We start from the raw sequence: 20,986 nt of genomic DNA on the forward strand, positions 1-20,986 counted from the left end.
GGCGGGCAACGTATATTATAGGTGGACGCGCCCAAATGTATGGCAGAAGTTCTGTTGACTTGAAAGATAAGACGCGCCCTCTTATAAAAGAGGGGGCGCGCCCTTGTGATGAAAGAGAGACTTGGAATGATTTTGTTCGAGTTGGCCCTTATCAATGGAAGGTCTTAGGATGCGCCCTAAGTAGAAAAGATTGCTCGGATGGGACTTCAACATGGTTACTTGGACGAGTTATTTGGATGAGTCAAGGAGGAAGGAGATTATTATTACTAACCTATTTGCTGCAGGTACTCTATTGAAGAATTTCTTCCTGTAATGCAACCACCGGAAGGCGGTGTCCGTGGTCAGAGACCTCCATGGGTATGCCTGGACGGAAGGCCTCCTTCTGTAGTCAATGAGTGTCCTCATTGGGGATGTGGGGTAAACTCTGGTGTGTGCTTTTGGAGCTCTGTCTCTGTAGTCAACAGGTGTCCTCGTTGGGAGACTTCGGAGTATCCTGCACTTTGCACCCAAAAGTTTGGGATCACTTGTCCTGCAATCTGGTAGAGGCTCCTTATCCAGGGGACAAGGATGCGTCCAACATTTGGGATGAACCACGGCTATAACTGCGTTCACGGATTGTAGAAATAGCTGGTAGCGGAGGGTTATCCTTGGCCAGGGAGATGCCTTATTCGTGAAGTCTCGAAGCCGCGGACGAGCATTGGGCCTTTGTGGTTGGACCTCATCGGCGGACATTCCTAAAATTAGTAGAAGACGGTTTCCATTAGGTATCCTACTGGGCATCAGGACAAGAGATCTAAGCCCGTTAGGTTTCTTGTTCCCAAAAACTACGTTGGCTTGATTTCCTATAAATATGGATACGTAGGCAAATTACAAGGGGTCAGAAGCGAGAGCGCAAAGGAGCCACCACTAAACCTAAGCAATCTCAGCCACCAATAATCACAAACACCAAACAGTGTTCATAAAATCCGATGATTACTGTTCACGTTTTCCGACGAAGAACCGCCGTCACAGATCTTGTTTCCAGCTGCGAACACTAAATCTTGTTGCTACTGAATTCCTTCGTCAACACTAAATACCCTTTATACAGTACTTATACATTGTAAGGCATTACTTACGTTTTACAAGAAACTCCAAAGTACAAATACATATGGGCAAAATTTCTCACTCATTTGTTCTATTTAAAGATTCTAATTTCATTACTATGCTGCCAAGTTCAAACGAAATCATAAACTCCATTCGTGCCATTCAAATTTTGAATTTGGGAATGAGGTTAAGAAAAAGCGAAATAAGAAAAGTGATAGGATCGATGTAGAGCTGCAAATGAATAGAATCGTTCGTGAATAAAGTTCGGGATCGGCTCGTTTAAGTGAACTCGGTTCGGCTCGTTTTCTTAAACGAGTCGATCTCGAACATAAAAACAAGCTCGAATAATATTTAAATGAGCCGAACCGAATTTTTTGTATGTTCAGCTCGGTCTCAGCTTGTTTAACTCGGACTCGACTCGAACTTGGTAACTCGACTCGGCTCAGATAAAATTTTTATATATAACAAATAATAAATATCTACTAATCACTTGTATAAAAATTTCAATTTTTTTAATTAAAATTTAATACTTATTTAATACTTATTTTAAAGATAAAATTTCAATTTGTGAAAGCTAGGCATGCACAATTGCACATTGTTTATGAGCTTGGCTAATTAAGGCATTTGTAAACCAGCTATCTAGATTGGTACGTCTTTAATTTATTTGATTGCATAAAATCCTAATCCGCAATTCGCAACGGAGGGTGTTAAATACTTCTTATGTATGACGGTTTTAATTATGGATGAGACTTTTTTCTTTGTTACCCTCTTGTTCAAGAAACAAGCTGAATTTGAGTTTGTTTGTGAAATTTAAGTAGGGTCATGATAGTGTGATATTATACTCAACTAGGATTATTGAGGTAGCCGTATAAGTTCACCTGAAAGCATGATTTAAATGCATCAAAACTAAAATATCGAACTTCTCAGCATTACCCGCAGGTACTATTCTAATATCATGCGAATGCGGCTGAATGGGACTAGATGTATCAGTGATCATCAATTATATATATGCTATACTACATCTAGTTTTGTTCAACCATCTACCTCTAAGTTCTTCTAGTCATACCCCATGGCCTTTCTCTTTGTTACCATCTTGCTAACTCTTGCGAGCTTAAAACTTGTGCACTCAGTAATATGGGTTCCATGGAGAATTCAACTTTTTTTTCGAAAACAAGGTGTAAACGGCCCAAATTATCGTCCATTTTATGGAAACACCCAAGAGATGATAAGAATCACTAAAGAAGCTCAATCAAAATCCAGCCCTTTTAATCATGACATTGTGCACCGCGTGTTACCAGATTATTACCAGTGGTCAGTCAGGTATGGCAAGACTTTTTTGTGTTGGTTCGGGACGAGGCCAAGGCTGGTCTTGGCAGATCCTGACATGATCAAAGAGGTGTTGCTTAACACAACTGACACGATCGATAGGGACGACTTCAATCCATTGTCTAGGCCGCTGTTTGGGCAGGGACTTACTGGGTTGATGGGTCACAAATGGGCTGCTCATCGAAAAATCGCAACCCCAGCATTCAACATGGAGAAAGTTAAGGTTTGTTTACAATTAATTCATTTTGGTGCATGTACTGATGTATATATGGTATTCTCTGGTTGCATTAGTAGTAGTTTTTAAGTGAAGGTGCAGAGTGATGTGCATCATGCATGCATGCATGCATGTCCCTCTAAATACTTGTAGATAACCTGTGCAAAACATTAGACATGCTTTCCTCCATAAAAGTAATTATAAGTTTAGTGAATTAATTATATAGTTGATATCCAAATTTTTTTTTTATCGTAGGTAAGTGGAACTGAGGGAGTTAGCATAAGATACAATTCCGGTGACCTTTAAAATGAATAGAGATGTTTTAAAGAGTTATTTGCAAAATGCATCTCGTTGGTTTGGTCAAAATGCGTTTTTTACTTATATTTTATATAACTGCACTTTGCATCCCTTAACTATTTTTGGCGCGACAAATTGCACCATTTTCGTTAAATTTGTTAAAATTATCAGGGTATTTTAGGAAATTAAAATATTTAATTATAATTATATTATTATTTAAGCTTTTTGACCCTCTAAATGATACTTTTCAAAAAAATTTAAAGAACGGAAGTTGTAGAGAACGAAAAAATCTTTTCAAAATAATAACATTAAAAAATTATCAAAAATTTTACGAAGCCAAAATTAAATTAAATATATACTTAATGAATTTATTAAAAAGAATTATAAAAAAGAATATTTTAGTTTTGACCCTTTTTATTTCAGGAAGATCTTTTCATTCCCTACAACTTTCATTCTTTAATTTTTTTCAGAATGTATTGTTTAGAGGGTTAAAAACCTTAATTAAAGATTTAAAAATAAATAAATATTTTAATTTTCTAAAATACCCCTGAGAATTTTAACAAAATTAACGAAAAGGGTGCAATTTGTCGCGCCAGAAATAGTTAGGGGATGCAAAGTGCAGTTATATAAAGTATAGGTAAAAAACGCATTTGGGCCAAATGAGGGGATACATTTTGCAAATAACTCTTCTTTAAACTTCTAAATTTTAGCCAAAAGTTAATAAGAAAAAATGGTTATTCACAGATTCTAGTGGAGCCGAGTTTTGACATAAATAAGTTGAGTTTTTATTTTCCGACGATCAGGCTAAGCCTAGCTTTCTTATCGCACAGAATACGTGTTCGAGTTCAAACGCGTTAACTAATGAGTCGGATACGAGTTTTTATCGAACAAAAAAGAGCCGAGTCGATCTGAACACGAACAACTCTTCAAAAGTTATAATTTTCATAGACAAACAGGCCTAATTTCTCTGGCCAAACTAAATAAAATTATAAAACCTTATTTTATCCAAGCCCAACTCATGTTAGCATGCGTGGGTTAGATATCCAAGCGCAACTCATATTAGACCGTGTGGGTCAGATATTTCATATCTGAATTATAAATTAACTCTTAAAATGCTAAAAATTAAGATAATTACTTAAAAATATCCATGATATGTCATTTTTTCCGAGTTCAAGTCGAACGAGGTCGATCCACACACTATAATAGCTCTGCTCATACTCGTTTACTTGACAAACACTTTTTGTGCTCGAGCTCAAGCTTAAGTATTAAATGAACCGAGCCCTTACGAGCTCGAGCTTGTTTGCGAACAACTCACTTCAACCTTATCAGCATCAAATATTTTAGGGAAGATAGATTATATGGACTGATTGAGCCTCGAGAACATTGCAAGTGCATGTCCAAGGTGTGTTCATTTTAATTCTTAAATCTGCTGGTTGTCCTTTATATGAACCATTCTCGATTGTTTCCTCGTCATTAGATAAACAAATTCTGTGCAGCAGAATTTTACTAGCTTTCATGTTAAACAGGCAATGGTGCCGGGGATGGCAGCTAGTGTAACCACAATGCTGGATAAATGGAACGCAAAATTAGCAGAAATGGATGAAGTTGAGATGGAAGTTCACAAGGAGTTTCATGAGTTGTCATCTGAATTTTTTTGTAGAACAGCTTTCGGGAGTAATTTTGAAAATGGGAAACGCATTTTTGAATTGCAACAACAACAAGAGATTCTTACTAATCAGGCCATGCGCAATGTTTACATCCCTGGATTCAGGTAGTCCAGAAATGCAACCTTTTTATCAAACCTTTTAATTTCTTATCATAAGGCCACTCTGAGCTCATTTCTTAATTCCCAGCTATTCCAAAATGATTTTTTATCTCCAGGTTTTTGCCTACTAAAATGAACAAACTGAGAAGGAGATTAGAGAAGGAAACCCGAGACTCAATGAGGAAGATTATTGAGGAAAACAGAAAAGCAAGTGAAAATTCGATGAATTTCTTGAGCATATTAATGTCCGGTAGTGACATGAATGGACTTGGATCCGGGCTGGACATTGAGGAAGTCATTGACGAGTGTAAGACATTCTTCTACGCGGGAAAAGAAGCATCAGCTAATTCTCTGACTTGGGCATTTCTCCTTCTAGCGCAGCATCAAGAATGGCAAACCAAAGCTCGCGAGGAAATTCTTCAAGTGTGCAGAGGCAACGAGCATCCATCTTTTGAGAACTTGCAAGAGTTGAAGATTGTACGTTAAATCTTTTCCAGTTGTGTCAATGGCTCTCTATTAGACTTTCAAGTACTAAACTCTTTTTTTATTGACAGGTTAGTATGATAATTAAAGAAACACTTCGACTGTATACCCCTGATAATAGTATCTCCAGAAGGACCTTCAAGAATGTTAAAGTTGGCACCTTAGACATCCCAGCTGGAACCGAATTCTACATTCCACAAGCTGCTGTCCATCGCGACACAAAGGTATGGGGGCTAGACGCCAATGAGTTCAATCCTGCAAGGTTTGTTGAACCTCCAAAGCATTTGAGTGCATACTTTCCATTCGGTCTGGGCCGCAGAATTTGTATTGCACGAAATCTGGCAATGGTTGAAGCTAAGATTCTCCTATCTATGATTATCAAGCACTTTTCCTTCGTAGTTTCACCATCATATATTCATGCTCCGGAAATGGTGGCCACGGTGCAGCCTCAGTATGGTGCTCATGTCCTTGTTAGGAGGATCACAAATTGATGCGTGTACGTCCAGAACGTAAATGTACACGATCTATCTATCTTCATCTGAACTTTTTCTTTTGAGGGAATGTTCATTTTGAACTTTAATAAAGCCTCATATTCTCAACATTTGTAACTGGGCTTCTCCTGTGCTATGGAACTTTTTTTCATACTACTCCAGAAGGATATTATCTAATTTAAAATAGCATAATTATTCTCAGTATTTCAGCTAAAATACCGTCAAAGATGTAGCTTCGAATATGCTGTTTAAGCATCCAAGGCTTGGATCCACTCAATAGCACATATTTATTACTAATGTGAAGCCTTTACTGTACTGCGAGCCCATTTATTGGTCGAAGAGTGGATCACGTGCCCCTCTCATACGATCTTAAGTAACAGGCCCAACTAAACAGCTAGGGTAGATTCTTTTTGTCTTCTTGAAGTTGGGATATTCAATACATCTACTAAAGAATGTCATTAGTTTGACAGTGTTGTGTTTTTAAAACCCTGCAAAAAGAGAACAGTACAGTTCTATGCAACTTGATGGCGATGAATTCTTACTACCAAAATTGCGTAAAAGATCATCAAATTGTTGTATCATCAGTACCATAAATTAACAATTAGGAGCGACAAGAGATTAAGGTACCTGTTATCGAAGAACTTACCTACATTCTAAATTAATTCTGTTATACAATGTACACATTTGCAAGCATGCTTATGAATTATCAATTATTCCATAGACTAGCGAATGTGAATTAAGACCGGAAGACAAATACCTAAGACAAGACTGGCAACAAGTCAAGAGCATCTGCTTGATTGCAAAGTTTAACGACAGTAGGAGCTTACAATGAATTGTTCTCATGCTCAATTATAGGTTTTCCATGTTTCTTTATGATTTGTACACATCTAAATTTTGTTTATATGTAGGAATGTGTAGATGAGAACAATGTGTTTGTCTAGGTATCTATACTAACTTACTCTATGACTATCCTTATGATCAATACAATCTACTCTCGCCATTATAAATTAAGGTATCTTCGTGTCCTCCTCTAGTTATAACGCCATGTCTACTGTACTTCTTATGATTACGCTAACATTTCTAGGATTGTTCTTGAAATTCTTGCATTTAGTTTTCTGGGTTCCATGGAAAATTCAACAACACTTCAAGAAACAAGGCGTAGAAGGCCCTGGCTACCGTCCCATCTTTGGAAACTCGAGAGAAATCATGAAGATGACAATCGAAGCTGAATCAAAGTCCATTCCTTTCAATCAGGATATACTTCATAGGATTGCACCACACTATTATCAGTGGTCAGCCAAGTATGGTAAGACTTTCTTGTTTTGGTTTGGGATGAGGCCAAGGCTGGCTGTGGCAGATCCGGAGATGATTAAAATGATCCTGCCAAATAGTTCAAGTGACACATTTGATAAGATTGGCTTCAATCCTCTGGCTGGGGTCCTCATTGGGCAGGGACTGAATGGCTTGGTGGGGGAGAAATGGGCTCTTCATCGGAAGATTGCAACTCCAGCATTTAATATGGAGAGAGTGAAGGTTGTCTCTAATTTGTTTATTTTTTTTGCTAAGCAAATTTCTCTTTCTTTACTAGATTTCAGAAGCAAAGTATGGCCTATTCGAAAGAGCAGTATTACAAAATATTAGGAGTTTGTCATTGCATTGCGGTAGAATTAGTGCAGGTCTAAAATGTATCTGGTAGGAACCTTGGCCTTTGATGGACTTTATAACATTCATTGTTTAACAGGCTTGGGTGCCTGAAATGGTAGCTAGTGTCGTAAAGATGATGGAAAAGTGGGATGAAGAAAGCAAAGGGAAGAACCAATTTGAGCTTGAAATGCAAAATGAGTTCCATGACTTGATTGCAGAGATCCTTTCAAAAACAGCTTTTAGCAGTAGTTTTGAAGAAGGGAAACACATATTTCAACTGCAAGAACAACAAGTGGGCCTTGCATTGCTTGCTTTGCGAAGTGTTTACTTTCCTGGATTTAGGTGATCAAGATTATTCTACAGTAATAGAAAAAACATATGCACTATTATCCGTTTTATGAGATGACTACCTTTGATTGTTCAATTCAATGTTATCAGCCCTGGTACATTTCATGCCTGCGCTGATTGTAAAGTTATTTGCAGGTTTTTACCTACTAAGACGAATAGATTGAGATGGAGACTAGAGAAGCAAACTCGGGACTCTATCAGAAAGATAATCAGGACAAATGAAAAACTAGGAGACAATTCAAAGAATCTTTTGAACCAATTAATGTCAACTAACATGAACGAGCTCGGTCAGGTATTGGAGGTAGAAGAGGTCATAGACGAATGCAAGACATTTTACTTTGCAGGAAAGGAAACAACTGCTAATGTTTTGACCTGGGCAGTTCTTCTCCTTGCATTACATCAAGATTGGCAAAGCAAAGCTCGCGAGGAAGTTCTTAGGGTATGCCAGGACAACGAAAGTCCAACTGCAAAAGACTTGAATGACTTCAAGATTGTAAGCTCAGTATTCTTTTCATCTACGGTTATGATATATCAAACCAAACCAAACATGTGATATACAGGTGCAGTACAGTCAAATTTATTATTATCGGTGCATTTCTTTAATATCTGTTTCTGTATAATAGGTTGGCTGTATACTAGATGAGACGCTTAGACTATACCCTCCAATTGCAAATATGACACGAAAGACTACGAAGAATGTTGTGGTTGGTGGCCTAAACATTCCAGCAGGAACAGAGTTTTATTTGGCAGTAGCTGCCATCCATCACGACACAGAGATATGGGGAACAGATGCCAAGGAGTTCAATCCATCCAGGTTTTGTGAGCCTCGCAGCAGACATTTGGCTTCCTATATGCCATTTGGTTTAGGTTCCAGAATCTGCATAGGCCAGAACTTGGCAGTGGTTGAAGCAAAACTAATCCTAGCCACAATCATCAGGAAGTTTGCTTTCGTTGTCTCACCATCATACGTTCATGCTCCACTCATGTCTTTCACTGTACAGCCTCAGTATGGTGCTCATGTGCTCGTTCAAAGGATTTGAAATAAAGATCGATAAAACTAAGATTAAAAGTATTTGTGAATAAATAAGCTAGCACCTATTTTATTCTGTTTACAGCTCTTTTAAAGATCTGATTGCATATTACAGCAACGATTCAGTTGGTCATGAGATTGAACAAGTAATAAAACTTCTACTATATGCCTAGCACTAAAACTACTCTCGTATGCCTATGTATCTTCAATTCACTATACTCTTTGTAATCGAGATAAGTTGAAAATTGAAATAATATAAATTTGATTAGCATTATCGTCCTTAATTAGCACGTACAAAGAAATCTCAGTCCAATAATCTGAAGTTCTGACAGTCCAAGTATAATTACATGTGTTAATTGATTCAAATAGAAGATTATAATTACCAGAATGTTCTGCTTTCAGTACTTTTACTCGCGAAGGCCTGGCTATGCTCTGCAACAAACTTGTCGATGTAAAATTTATGAGCAGCACAGATGTTAATCTAGATCATACCCTGACAACCACATGTAGTCTACAATATGAGACTATATCAACTCGATGAGATTTTATCACAGCGAAAATCCTAGCCTAATATCGGATCATATCACCTTAATGACAGAATCCTTAGTCTCCCCATGGAGGCAAGTATGAGCAGAAACACCGAGAACATCAGGCACTTGCCTCAATCTTTTAGCTGCCTCTTCGGAACTGAGGGCACCAAAAGCAAAATAACTTGGACTTGAAACATTTTATATATAATTTCGAGCTTCATCTGACAACAGCAGCTAAGCTTAGGTTTTCACATATTCTGCAGGCTGCAGCTATTTCTTCTCTAGTCTCCAGAGGTTCCTGAACACTTACAAGCCAATGCTTGTAGTCCATACTGAAGTCAATGCACTCTACTGTTGATCACGATAGCCAAAGGCAAATTCACAAAAACTTGTACGATCTAAGCACATACTACAACAATAAAATCTTTTAGTCGTAGCGCCTCTTTTTTTTTCTTTTTTTTTTGCTGTCAAAAATGTAATCTTACAATTTCATACTTCGATTAACGATTTTTTTTCAAATTTTGACAGATTAATCCTAACTATTTTTTATTCTTTAATTCAACTTGAATTTGATTCATCTCCAATTTCTTCTGAAAACTTTTAATGGCTTTCTTAAAAATTAAGTTTTTTCATAAATATAGTATTTTGATTCTAACTTGTATAACATGTTGCAGAAGTTGCCGCCATATGTTAGAATACAGTGTAAGCGTGTGCGAATAAAAGAAACCAACAAAAATGATACGAATGAGAAGTTCTCGAGTCCAGTCGTATAAATGTCTCCTTAAAACTATTACGGCCTCACTATATGTGCGAGTCGTTAGCCTCCCAGGAAAAACGAGAAGACGGCGATGTTACGCGAACAGCATCTTCGATGAACTAGAACGGAGCAAGAAAGTATCACTGGAATAGAGAGAAAGTAGGGTTTGTATTTAGGAGGAGGCTGTGTGTTGTATATCGAATAAATCAATAACCCTAAGCCTGATATGATATTATATAGGCTCGAGTAAACGTGTGCGCTGCTCCACGCGTAATTAATTAAAACGCGTTAATTAATCAGTCGGTTAATAAATCAAACATGTAATTGAATCTGATTATTATTACGTCAAATCAATTATAATAATATGTAGTCAAAACGAATTAAAATTTTAAAAGCTAAATTAGCAAAACTAATCAGTGATTATTCGGGCCAATTTTCTGCTACATTCGTGTCCGCACGTCGCACACGCGGGCAAGTTCGAAGGCTTCACAAGTCTCGGATTGTCCCTCGAAAACCCAAGATTTGCACCCCCATGCGCGCACACGTAGGTGTTGGAGCAATACATAAGTAACACATTTGAACACTACATAAGTGTTTTGTTATATAAAGCTATGTATACGCATTTGCAAAATCAATGTGGGACTTTCTTTTCTTCCACAAATTTTCACTATTAAGACTAACTTTGGATGATCATATCTCATCCATCTCTTCGTCATTTTGAGTGATTCAAAGTGCCTCGAAAAACTCTCTCGGAGAAGAACGCATTTCAAGTGTTACTCGTTGCGCGCACGCAACATTCATCCCCTCAAATTATGGCTTAAATTAACTTGACAATGTGGGACTACTACCCACATTTTCCAGCAATCCCCCACATGGATGAGATTGACGTTTCAGTAGCAAACACCAGAAGGACAGATACGAAGTTTGACTTGGTGATACTTTCTTCGATCAGATATAGCATACGATAAGTAGAGAATGCTCCTTGAACCTTCGCTCGAATAAGCATACCGACTTTATTGGTAGATAGTAGACGTGCTTGTCCTTGAACTGTTCGACCGTTTATGTAAACGATAATATACTTATCACTATATATTTTCTGAATCGTTCAGTTCTCATGAGTATGTCCATTTTGGCCATGGAACATCGTCCTGGTTCTGCAAGAATTTCTAAAGAATTGTGCCTCGCAATTCTCCTTTGAAGCGATCCCACTTTTCTCCCACATAGGTGATCTTTATCTTATAGAGTAACCCGTATATACTCAACTGAATTCCATGTGTTCACTCCTGAACTCCATGTATTCACCAAAAGATCATTAAAAGCTCAAAAGCTTAACCCCGTACCATACGGGTCTCACTGTTTCCTCATCATAGGAGCAGGCCAGGGGTTTCCCCCACAGTGATTTGGTCATCGTGATTTAGTTTTCCCATTAAACCAAGTTCTTGGGATCTCCAGTCAACATTGGTTGGGTGTCCACCATGACGCCGTTAAGCAACAGGCTTAAGGCCCATCCCTCTCGATGAATTCTCAACCACTTATCTCGATAATCCTTTGGTTAGCGGATCTGCGATATTATCCTTTGACGGTATATAGTTAATAGTGATAATTCTGGTTGAGATCAATTTTCTAATGGAACTATGTCATCGTTATATGTGACGAGACTTTCCATTATACATCATGCTTTGTGCTCTACCAATAGCGGATTGATTGTCACAATGTATCCCTATTGCAGTCACAGGCTTTGGTCATCTTGGAATATCCTCTAAGAATTGGCATAGATATTCAGCCTCTTCGGCGCATTTATCTAGTGCCACAAACTCAGCTTCCATCGTGGAATGAGTTATCACAGTTTGCTTTGAGAATTTCCATGAAATTATCGCGCCAGCTAGAGTAAACACATAGCCACTCGTAGATTTTAGAGCCTTCTTACTAGATATCCAGTCCGCATCGGTTTATCTCTCTAATACTACTGAATATCTGCCATAGTGCAGTCCATAGTCTCGAGTTCCTCTCAAGTACCTCAGTACCCTTATGATCGCTTTCCAGTGATCAGCTCCCGGATTACTCGTAAACCTACTCAATTTGCTGATTGAGTATGCAATATCTGGTCTTGTACAACTCATTGGGCACATCAGACTCCCAATTATCCTCGAGTATTCCAACTGGGAAACCGCTACACCTTTGTTCTTAGATAGATGTAAAGTCATATCCACAGGTGTCCTAACTTTCTTGAAGTCATCCTTAAGAAACTTCTCAAGGATCTTGTCAACATAATGAGGTTGACTCAATGCGAGCCCCTCTGATGTTCTAGAAATTTGGATTCCTAGAATCATATTTGCTAGTCCTATATCTTTCGTGTCAAATCTTGCCTTTAACATGTCCTTTGTAGATTTGATCACTTTATCATTGCTTCCGGCAATAAGTAGATCGTCTACATACAATATCATGATGACATAACCATTGTCATTGTCCTTGACAAAACTGCTTTCGTTATCTTCGTAATAGGCACATCTATCACATTCATTGATCTTGAAGCCATTGGCCAGCACGACCTCGTCAAATTTCTCATGCCATTTCATAGGCGTTTGCTTCAAGCCATACAGTGACTTCACTAATCTACAGACTTTCCTCTCTTATACGGGGACAACGAACCCTTCAGGTTGTTTCATATAGATTTCCACATCTATATTTCCATTTAGAAAAGCTGTTTTCACATCCATTTGATGTACTGCTAAATTTCGCATTACAGCGATAACAAACATCATCATTATAGACGTTATTCTCGAAACTGGAGAATATGTGTCAAAGTAGTCAAGACCTTTATGTTGCTTGTATCTTTTAATTACAAGTCTTTCCTTGTACTTGTCAATAATACCATCAGTTTTCAACTTCTTCTTGAAAACCCACTTGTTGCCTAACAGTTTACAACCGTTTGGCAAATCAACTAATTCCCAAGTATGATTCTGCAAATTTGAATCAACTTCATTTTTAGTGGCCTTATTCCACATGAGGCCATCGGGTGAGGTAACCGCTTCCTTATAGGTTTTCGGGTCACCTTCCTCGAGCAAAAAGGTGATAAAGTCAGACCCATAGGATTTCTCTATACATTGTATTTTTCTCCTTCTCACTACGCCCACATTCTCGTCCTCACTTTCTTCACTCTCATTATTGTGATCTATAGACTTATGAGCTCGTTTAAATATTGAAGGAGGTTCATTTCCTGGATTACAAGGAATTGTCATCTCAAGGAATGAGGCGTTCCTAGATTCCATGATCGTATTCTTCTGAATATCAGGAATCTTCAAATCATACACGAGAAACGGATATGTAGTGTTATGTAGTGGATATCCGATGAAGATACAATCCACAGTCTTTGGATCAATCTTCACCTTCTTAGGTGTAGGGATCAGTACATTTTCCAGGCACCCCCACACTTTCAGGTGTTGGTAACTTGGTTTCTTTTTCTTCTAGATTTCATAAGAACATACATCCTTATTCTTGCGCATATTAATATTTAAAATATTATTCGCGCTTAAGATGGCTTCCCCCCACATCGACCGCGGAAGTCCAGAGCTTAGCAACATCGCATTTATCATTACTTTGAGAGTGCGATTCTTCCTCTCAGCCACTCCATTCGACTGAGAGGAGTACGGTGTAGTGACCTCATGAATTATGCCATGTTGTGAACATAATTCTCCAAAGGGTTCAACATATTCACCTCCACGATCACTTCGTATCATTTTAATTTTCTCAGTTTGTTGTATCTCAACTTCTTCCTTATAGATTTTAAATTTATCTATAGCTTCGTCTTTGCTTTTCATCAAATATACATAGCAGTATTTTATACAGTCATCTATAAATGTAATCAAATACTTATTTCCTCCTCTTGTTGAAGCGAATTTTAAATCAAATATATCGCTATGTATTAGGTCTAGCACTTTGGTGTTTCTTTCCACACGTTTAATGATGATCTCGTTAATTTTGCCTCAACACAAGTTTGACACTTATGTTTTGAATCAATTATTGATTATGGTATATATTCTTTTTTTTACACTTAACATTCGTAAAGTGTCATAATTAACATGTCCTAATCTAGCATGCCATAAATTAGGAGACTCAAGCAAGTAAGCCGAAGAATTCTTTATTTCATTATCGTTCTTAATGGACATAACATTAAGCTTAAAAAGCCCATCGGTTACATAGCCCTTTCCTACAAGCATACCACTCTTAGACAAAATGACTCAATTACAATATGAAATTCGTGCTTATTCAACAAAGAACCAGACACAAGATTCTTGTGAATATCAGGCATATACCGTATATTTTTCAAAGTCAGATTCTTCCCAGAGCTCATCTTCAGGATCACCGTGCCTTCACCTTCAATGATAGAAGTCGCTGAATTCCCCATGTAAAGCTTCTCACCAGCATCGGAAGCTTTGAGGCTAGAGAGAATCGCATTTTCTAAGCAAACATGCCTAGTAGCACCAGTATCAATCCACCACTCACATGGATTAGAGCCGATCAGGTTCACTTCAGAGACCGTAGCACAGAGGTCTATGTCACCCATCACCTTGGAGATATGATTAACCATGTTTGTTTATTTCTTCTTCTTGGCCTTTTTGTGCTTCTTGTAATCAGAATACCTATGACCCACTTTATCACAGTTGTAGCATTTCCCTTGAAATTTCAACTTCGAAATCCCTCCTTTGGGTGCCAGTTTTGCCCCTTTACCAGAAGTGGTCTTTTTGGGCTTGGAGCTTTCAACATGCTCCACCATGTTTGCCTTCTCAGTAGAAACATTCATTTTCTTCTCAGACCCTCTATTTTCTTCTTCAATACAAAGTCTAAGAATTAGATCCTCCATGGTCATCTCCTTTCGCTTGTGCTTAGGGTAGTTCAAGAATATTTTCCAGGCAGGTGGTAGCTTTTCAATCACAGCAGCAACTTGGAAAGATTCACTAATGACCATTCCTTCAGCATGAATTTCATGAATGATCACCTACAGTTCTTGCATCTGACTGACCACAGTCTTAAAATATGTCATCTTATAGTCAAGAAAGCGGCCAACAATCCACATTTTTCCCCAGCGTCCTCGGTTTTATACTTATAGTCAAATGACTCCCATAAGACAGTAGTTGTTGGCTTCGAGCTATACACGTTATACAACGAGTCAACCAAGCAGTTCAACACATAATTCCAACATATGTAGTCGGAGTGCTTCCAAGCATCCACGGCATACATAGCCCGCGCATTGCTCTCGGTAGTGAGCAGTGGTACCTCTTCCTTCAAGAATCGATCCAGATGCAACGTAGTCAGATAAAAGTGCATCTTTTGTTGCCAACATTTGAATTTCATTCCGTTGAACTTATCGAGTTTATCAGCATGTGCAGCAGGCACAGTTGGCATAATAGGTGCAACATGCACCGCAAGTGTGACAGTCGGTACGTGCGTCTGTACTACTGGTGTATATACACCAGTAGGCACCGTATACACAGTAGGCACCACAGGTACAATCGTAAGAATGAATCATGTTGACGTTTATCCAAGAGGCACACTAAACTGTCCAATGACAGTGTGTCCCACAGGCACATGTCCAACAGGTGTCTTACCCTCATCAAATACTACGATTTGTGCATTAGGGTTAGGCGCTTGCTGATGAACCCCGTCAGATCCAACTATTTGTGCGTTGGGATCAGCCGTCGTGTTCATCGTATTGTTCACAGTATTATTCTCCATAGATCTGTTACTCAACAAAAAGGCAGAGATAGATGTATAAGTCACAGATAATAAATAATAATAGTTTTAAGATTGTGAACGCAATTTGCGATTAATACATATAATCTAAGTGTGTTCGAATAACAAAAACCAATAAAAAGGATATGAAGGAGAAGTTCTCGAGTCCAGTCGTATAAATGTCTCCTTAAAGCTATTACGGCCCTCACCGTATGTGTGAGTCGTTAGCCTCCCCAGATAAAATGAGAAGACGGCGATGTTACGCGAACAACACCTCCGGCGAACTAGAACTGTGACGACTGAGAATTTTTGTGACGTAATTAAGTCAATAAAGTATGTGTTATGTGATGTGATTATAATTATGTGACTAAGTGCTGATTAATTGTCTATTCTGTATATTAGAATTTAGGAGCGTAAATAAAAATGTTCCAATTTAAAGAGTCAGCTTAGGAGTTAAGCTGTGTCGTCGGGCCGTCAGGTAGAACGGAACCCGTCCTAATAAAGGATTAAAGAATATAGAATGTGAAGTATGTGCGACTGAATGAAATGAATGTTTAAATAAAGTATTTCGTCCTAAGTGACGTGTTGATCGGTAAAGGAAATGAGAAGCGTAATCGAAACGCTGAGCGTCGGGCCGTCAGGCTGAACGTGACCCGGTACGCGTAGTAAAGGATAAAGATTAAAGAGGGATAAAATCTATGATCAGACCTGAGTCGTTATGTGATCGTATATGTGTGACTGCCGGTGTGTGTGCATGATTATGTGCTCTGTGACATTTTATGAATTTAAAAGGAATTATGTGATTTAAATAAAGGTTTAATTAACCTTCGCGCATTTTAATAAAATCATCCGAGTAAGATAAAAACATGGGATTTGTTTTGATATCTTCTTAGTAGTCCTAGAGACTTTTTAAAAATAATAAGTGGGTTTATTTGGTGGTCTTTGCATTTTTAAATTGATTGTATGTGGAAACATGTTATTATTAAGGCAAGCTTGCGAAATTCATATAAAATCAACCGTCCGCTCAAAAATCTATTATGAGTAATGGTTAAAAAGCTAATTTCGAGATCTACGTGTTAAAATCGTCACTTGCAATAATTTCCGACTTTCCGAGAGAGATATATTTTATATCTAATTTTTGTTGCATTTGAGTAAAAAGAAAAGGGACATATAAGCATAAAAAGAATTAGTAAAGTACAAGTTTGCCCTTGTTTTGGTGGTATATAAATCCATTTCCCCCCCTTTTTCTTTTTCCTCCCCGTGCACCCCATTTCCCCTTCTCTCTTTCTTTTTCTTTCTTTCCTTCACTCTCTCTCTCGGCTATACTCTCACTCTCTCTCTTGGCTCTCTCCATCTCTCATCTCTCTCTCTTGCATGCAACACTCAAACCTCACTCAAACTCAAAGATATTGCTTCCTTTAGTCTTTATTTTCGGTATACTTCTCGATTCCCATTTGCATGTAAGTGTTTGCAAGTGTTTTGATGATTAATCACTATGGTGGTGTTCAAGGAAAATGATTTCTTGATACCTAACTACAAGAGTGAATCCAAGAGATTTTTGGGGTCATAAACTCGAGAGGAGACCCGTTATGGGCTCTCTCAAGTTCGACCACCACCGGCTATGATCCAAGGAGAGCCGGTGGAGTTTCTATGATATGATAATTTGATTCTAAAACTTTGCATGTTTGGTTTTCGAAAAGATCAAAAGAGTTTTTGATAAATTCTTTTAAAACTTGAATATGTGATTAGAAAATGGATATGTCTTGATTATTGATGTGTGTATAAGTTGTTTGATGATTAGGAGATTAAAATTTAAGGTTGCATGTGAGTTTTTAATTCGGCTATATGCTAATTAAAAAGAGGAATTTTATTTGGTGAGTTGATCTTAGTGAACACTAAGCTTATTTAGCATAAAAAGTGATTGCATGTTAGTTTTAGAGAAAAACAAGTAGTGCATGTAATTGTTGGATCCTTGAAGTTGTAAATCATATTTTTTCCGAATGGAAAATGGATTTGCTTGTTGATTAAGTGGATGCATGTTGATTGAATGAGTTAATTAAAGTTAGAATCACTAGGTGACGCATGGTTTGGTGTTTAAATGAATGGAATGACTTAGTAAAGGATTAAAATAAGTGGGAAATGTGATATATAACCTTGCATGTCAAAATTGATTCTTGCATGTTTGATTTATGGAAAAACCCATAAATCAACTAAGTTGTGTTTGATATATAAAACAAGTTGTGTTTGATTATATGAGGTTGAAATTGAATATACTTGGTTGTGTTTTGTATGTATGGTTCGAATTAAGGAATAAAATAAAAAAAGGGAATTAAATCGTTTGTTATTAGGAGCTATAAGCGATAGCTATGGTCGTAAAAGAGTTATATTAGTGTGATTTGAGAAATAGCTAAGGTTAACCAAGTACGCTTTGATTGTTAAGTATATAAGGATATAAAAGTTACGAGAAAGGGATATGATATGCGCTATGTGCTATGTGCTTATGTGTATAAGCTATAATCGTATACTCGAGTCAAGGATATAATCGAGTTATCGTATTGAGTGATCGTTCTGGGAACGAGAGTTGAGAAACTGAATGAGATTTTGATTCTTATTGTAGATTCGGAGTGTGAGGGCATTCAGGCTAGAAAAGGAAAGGATATACTAGGTGGCAGTAATTCAACCTTCAGGAAAGCAAATTCAGGCAAGTAACTTTGATTACTTGTGTAAATGGTTATAAAGAGAATGTTGTTCATACCATGTAGAGTATTGAACTGTTTAATTATGAAACCCTGATATTGATTTGAGATACCCTGCCTTTGTTCTTGATAAACTGTTATTGATAAGCTTAATGATTCAACCCTTTGATAATCTGTCCTTTCTGTTCAAGTTATTTATTAAGCCATAAATTGTATTGAACCCTCTGATTAACTTGTTAACCCTGTTTAATGATACCTTATTTCCTGATCATCCTATTGATCCCTAAACAGATGTTGATCCTTCTAACTTAAGTGCTTTGTTATCCCTGATACAGAATCCTTATGAATTGTTCCTTGCTTATCTTTGAATCACTCTATGAACTTTGTTTCCTTAAAATCTGAATTAAGAATGAGTTTCGACTTGAAAGAGACTGAATGATTTCAAATTCTTGGTAATGATAAAATGAATTTTAGAAAAACCTATTTATTTTTCCAACTCAAGGTTTTTCAAATGAATTCCTGATGGATTGGATTGGGACGTAAGAGGCTAGTGGGACTAGTCCATTCATGGTAAGAGGCTAGCGGGGCTAGTCCAACTTAATGTTGAAATTATGGCGATTGGTACCTTAAAGACCGGAATGGAGGTCGGTACGGGCTGATCACCCGTATATAATGAAATGGAAAGATAAATTGATCCAATCAAGGGTTCTAAATGATTATTTAAAAGGGAACTGAAACTTTCTGTTCAGTAAATTGATTCTTGAAAATGAAAATGGTTTATATTGCTTTGAAAAGAGTTGATTATGTTAATGTGAAGCTTAATGCTCGAGAACCCTGATTCTTGAATTTGTTGATCATATGATTGATTCCATATATTGAAATACTGTTGCTTTCCTCTTTTGAAAGATCTATTCTGATCCTTTAATGACTTGTGATGAATGTCGGCTTTCATCCTGCATTGAGCCTTGTTCCTTGAAAGCCCCACATTATCCTTCAAAACCTTTCTTTAACCCAAAAGCTCGAAATCTGCCACCTAGATCAAATAAAGTAGATAGCCCTGAGTTTGGTAAAGCATATTGTGAATTGATATTGTAGAACTGCTATATAGTTACTTGCTGAGTTTTATACTCATATGTTTTGTTTTAATCTAACCATGGCAGTTAAGCAAGAAGATGGCCAGGCTTAGGCGCACTGCTCGTAAGAGCGTACCTGGTGGTCCCTACCGTGTTGAGGGCTTCCGGTTGCCAGAGCAGGTAGTGGTATTTATGAGTGAGCTCGCGCCTAGAAGAAAATGTTTAAAGATACAATGGGTTATCTGTCGGTTCCCAGCCGGAATCGATATTGTTTATTTAATAATATTTTGGGTTTGTAAGTTATATTTTATGATTGGTAGTTGTAATCTTGTCTCATACTTTATCCTGTTGATCCTGTTAGTAGTTAATCGGTGTTTATGCTTATTTAATTACTAGATTAGAGGTGTGTGTGAGTCCTCATTTCCTAACCCCGAGATTAAGGGCGTCACAAGTTGGTATCAGAGCTACAGGATCTAGTCCCTGAGACAAGTTAGGATTAAAAAGGGGTATTTTGGGAATATATCTATATCGCGAGAGAGTTCGACTCATATAGAGTTGAGTTAGACTATTAGGTATAGTCTAAGGAAAGTGTTTATTGGTGAAGTGGAAACTAGAGTTAGGGTGTGAGTTAGTTGGAAGCTTTATTTAACCCTAACATTGTTTCTTGGTTGTTGTTTTGTGTTTTCTCTCAGGATCCTAGTAGTGGTAGTGACTCAGACTCAGAGATTAGTTTGACTGGTACCCCTGTGGACCCCATTCCACCCTCTCCAGAGGAGCCTATGTATGTTAGTTCAGACCCAGAGGAGGACCCTTCTGAGAGTAGTGAGATCCCTATACAGATTTCACCCTTGAGGCCAGATTCAGAGACCCCTGCCCCTGAGCCAGAGTCCGAGATGCCTAAGACTGTACATGTCAGTGTTGGTGGCAAGTTAGCCCAAGACTGAGACTTTGTGTACTCCCGCATTCCTGAGTTGGGAGCTTTGGTGGATAGGTTGATTCGAGATTCTAGGCAGAGGACTTCAGTAGTGATGGAGGAGTTGAGAGCTAGGATCCAGTTGGTGGAGAAGGTTGCCAGGAGGAGATTGGATGAGGGCCATCCACTAGTGATGCTGATGCTGAGGCCCGGAGGCTGCATAAGATCATTCGCTGGATGTTGGTTGTGTTGAGAGAGATTCTAGATGATTAGACGGGACTGTTGGTTGAGCCCGTAGATTGTTGTTTTTAGCACCGGTAGGCTTTGGGATACTTGGTCAGATGCCGGGATCCCTTTTCATTTATCTTGTTGTATTTCAGATCTGTGTTGTAGTAGTAGTAGTTGGAAGTTAGGGGTAGATAGGGGGATATTTTCCAGTTTTTCCTCTGTTTAACCCTGCTATATTATTGTACCTTATTTCAGAACCTGTGATATCCAGAACTATCTTTATGTACTCTTGTTTAAATAAATCCATTGTCTTGCTTTCCATTGTGCACCTTAAATATCTCATAAACCGTTCTCAATATTATGTTTCTACACATCCAT

The 20,986-nt window shown here is 37.9% G+C and overlaps 2 protein-coding genes across 2 annotated transcripts; both read left to right on the plus strand.

The window, feature by feature from the left end:
• Window positions 1-2,152: 2,152 nt before the first annotated feature.
• On the plus strand, window positions 2,153-5,659 carry LOC141684777 (cytochrome P450 734A1-like). Its single transcript, XM_074489900.1, has 4 exons — window positions 2,153-2,632; window positions 4,447-4,691; window positions 4,802-5,162; window positions 5,240-5,659. Exons 1-4 carry the CDS (start codon window positions 2,153-2,155, stop codon window positions 5,657-5,659), a joined length of 1,506 nt encoding a protein of 501 aa, XP_074346001.1.
• A 1,044-nt stretch (window positions 5,660-6,703) lies between these two features.
• LOC141705786 (cytochrome P450 734A1-like) lies at window positions 6,704-8,788 on the plus strand. The gene is made up of 4 exons (XM_074508673.1): window positions 6,704-7,192; window positions 7,401-7,645; window positions 7,787-8,144; window positions 8,275-8,788. The coding sequence occupies exons 1-4, from the start codon at window positions 6,704-6,706 to the stop codon at window positions 8,689-8,691; spliced, it is 1,509 nt and encodes a 502-aa protein (XP_074364774.1). The 3' UTR covers window positions 8,692-8,788.
• Window positions 8,789-20,986: the final 12,198 nt, after the last annotated feature.

The sequence above is a fragment of the Apium graveolens genome, chromosome 2, assembly GCF_009905375.1.
Source record: "Apium graveolens cultivar Ventura chromosome 2, ASM990537v1, whole genome shotgun sequence".
In the NCBI taxonomy this organism is placed as follows: domain Eukaryota; kingdom Viridiplantae; phylum Streptophyta; class Magnoliopsida; order Apiales; family Apiaceae; genus Apium; species Apium graveolens.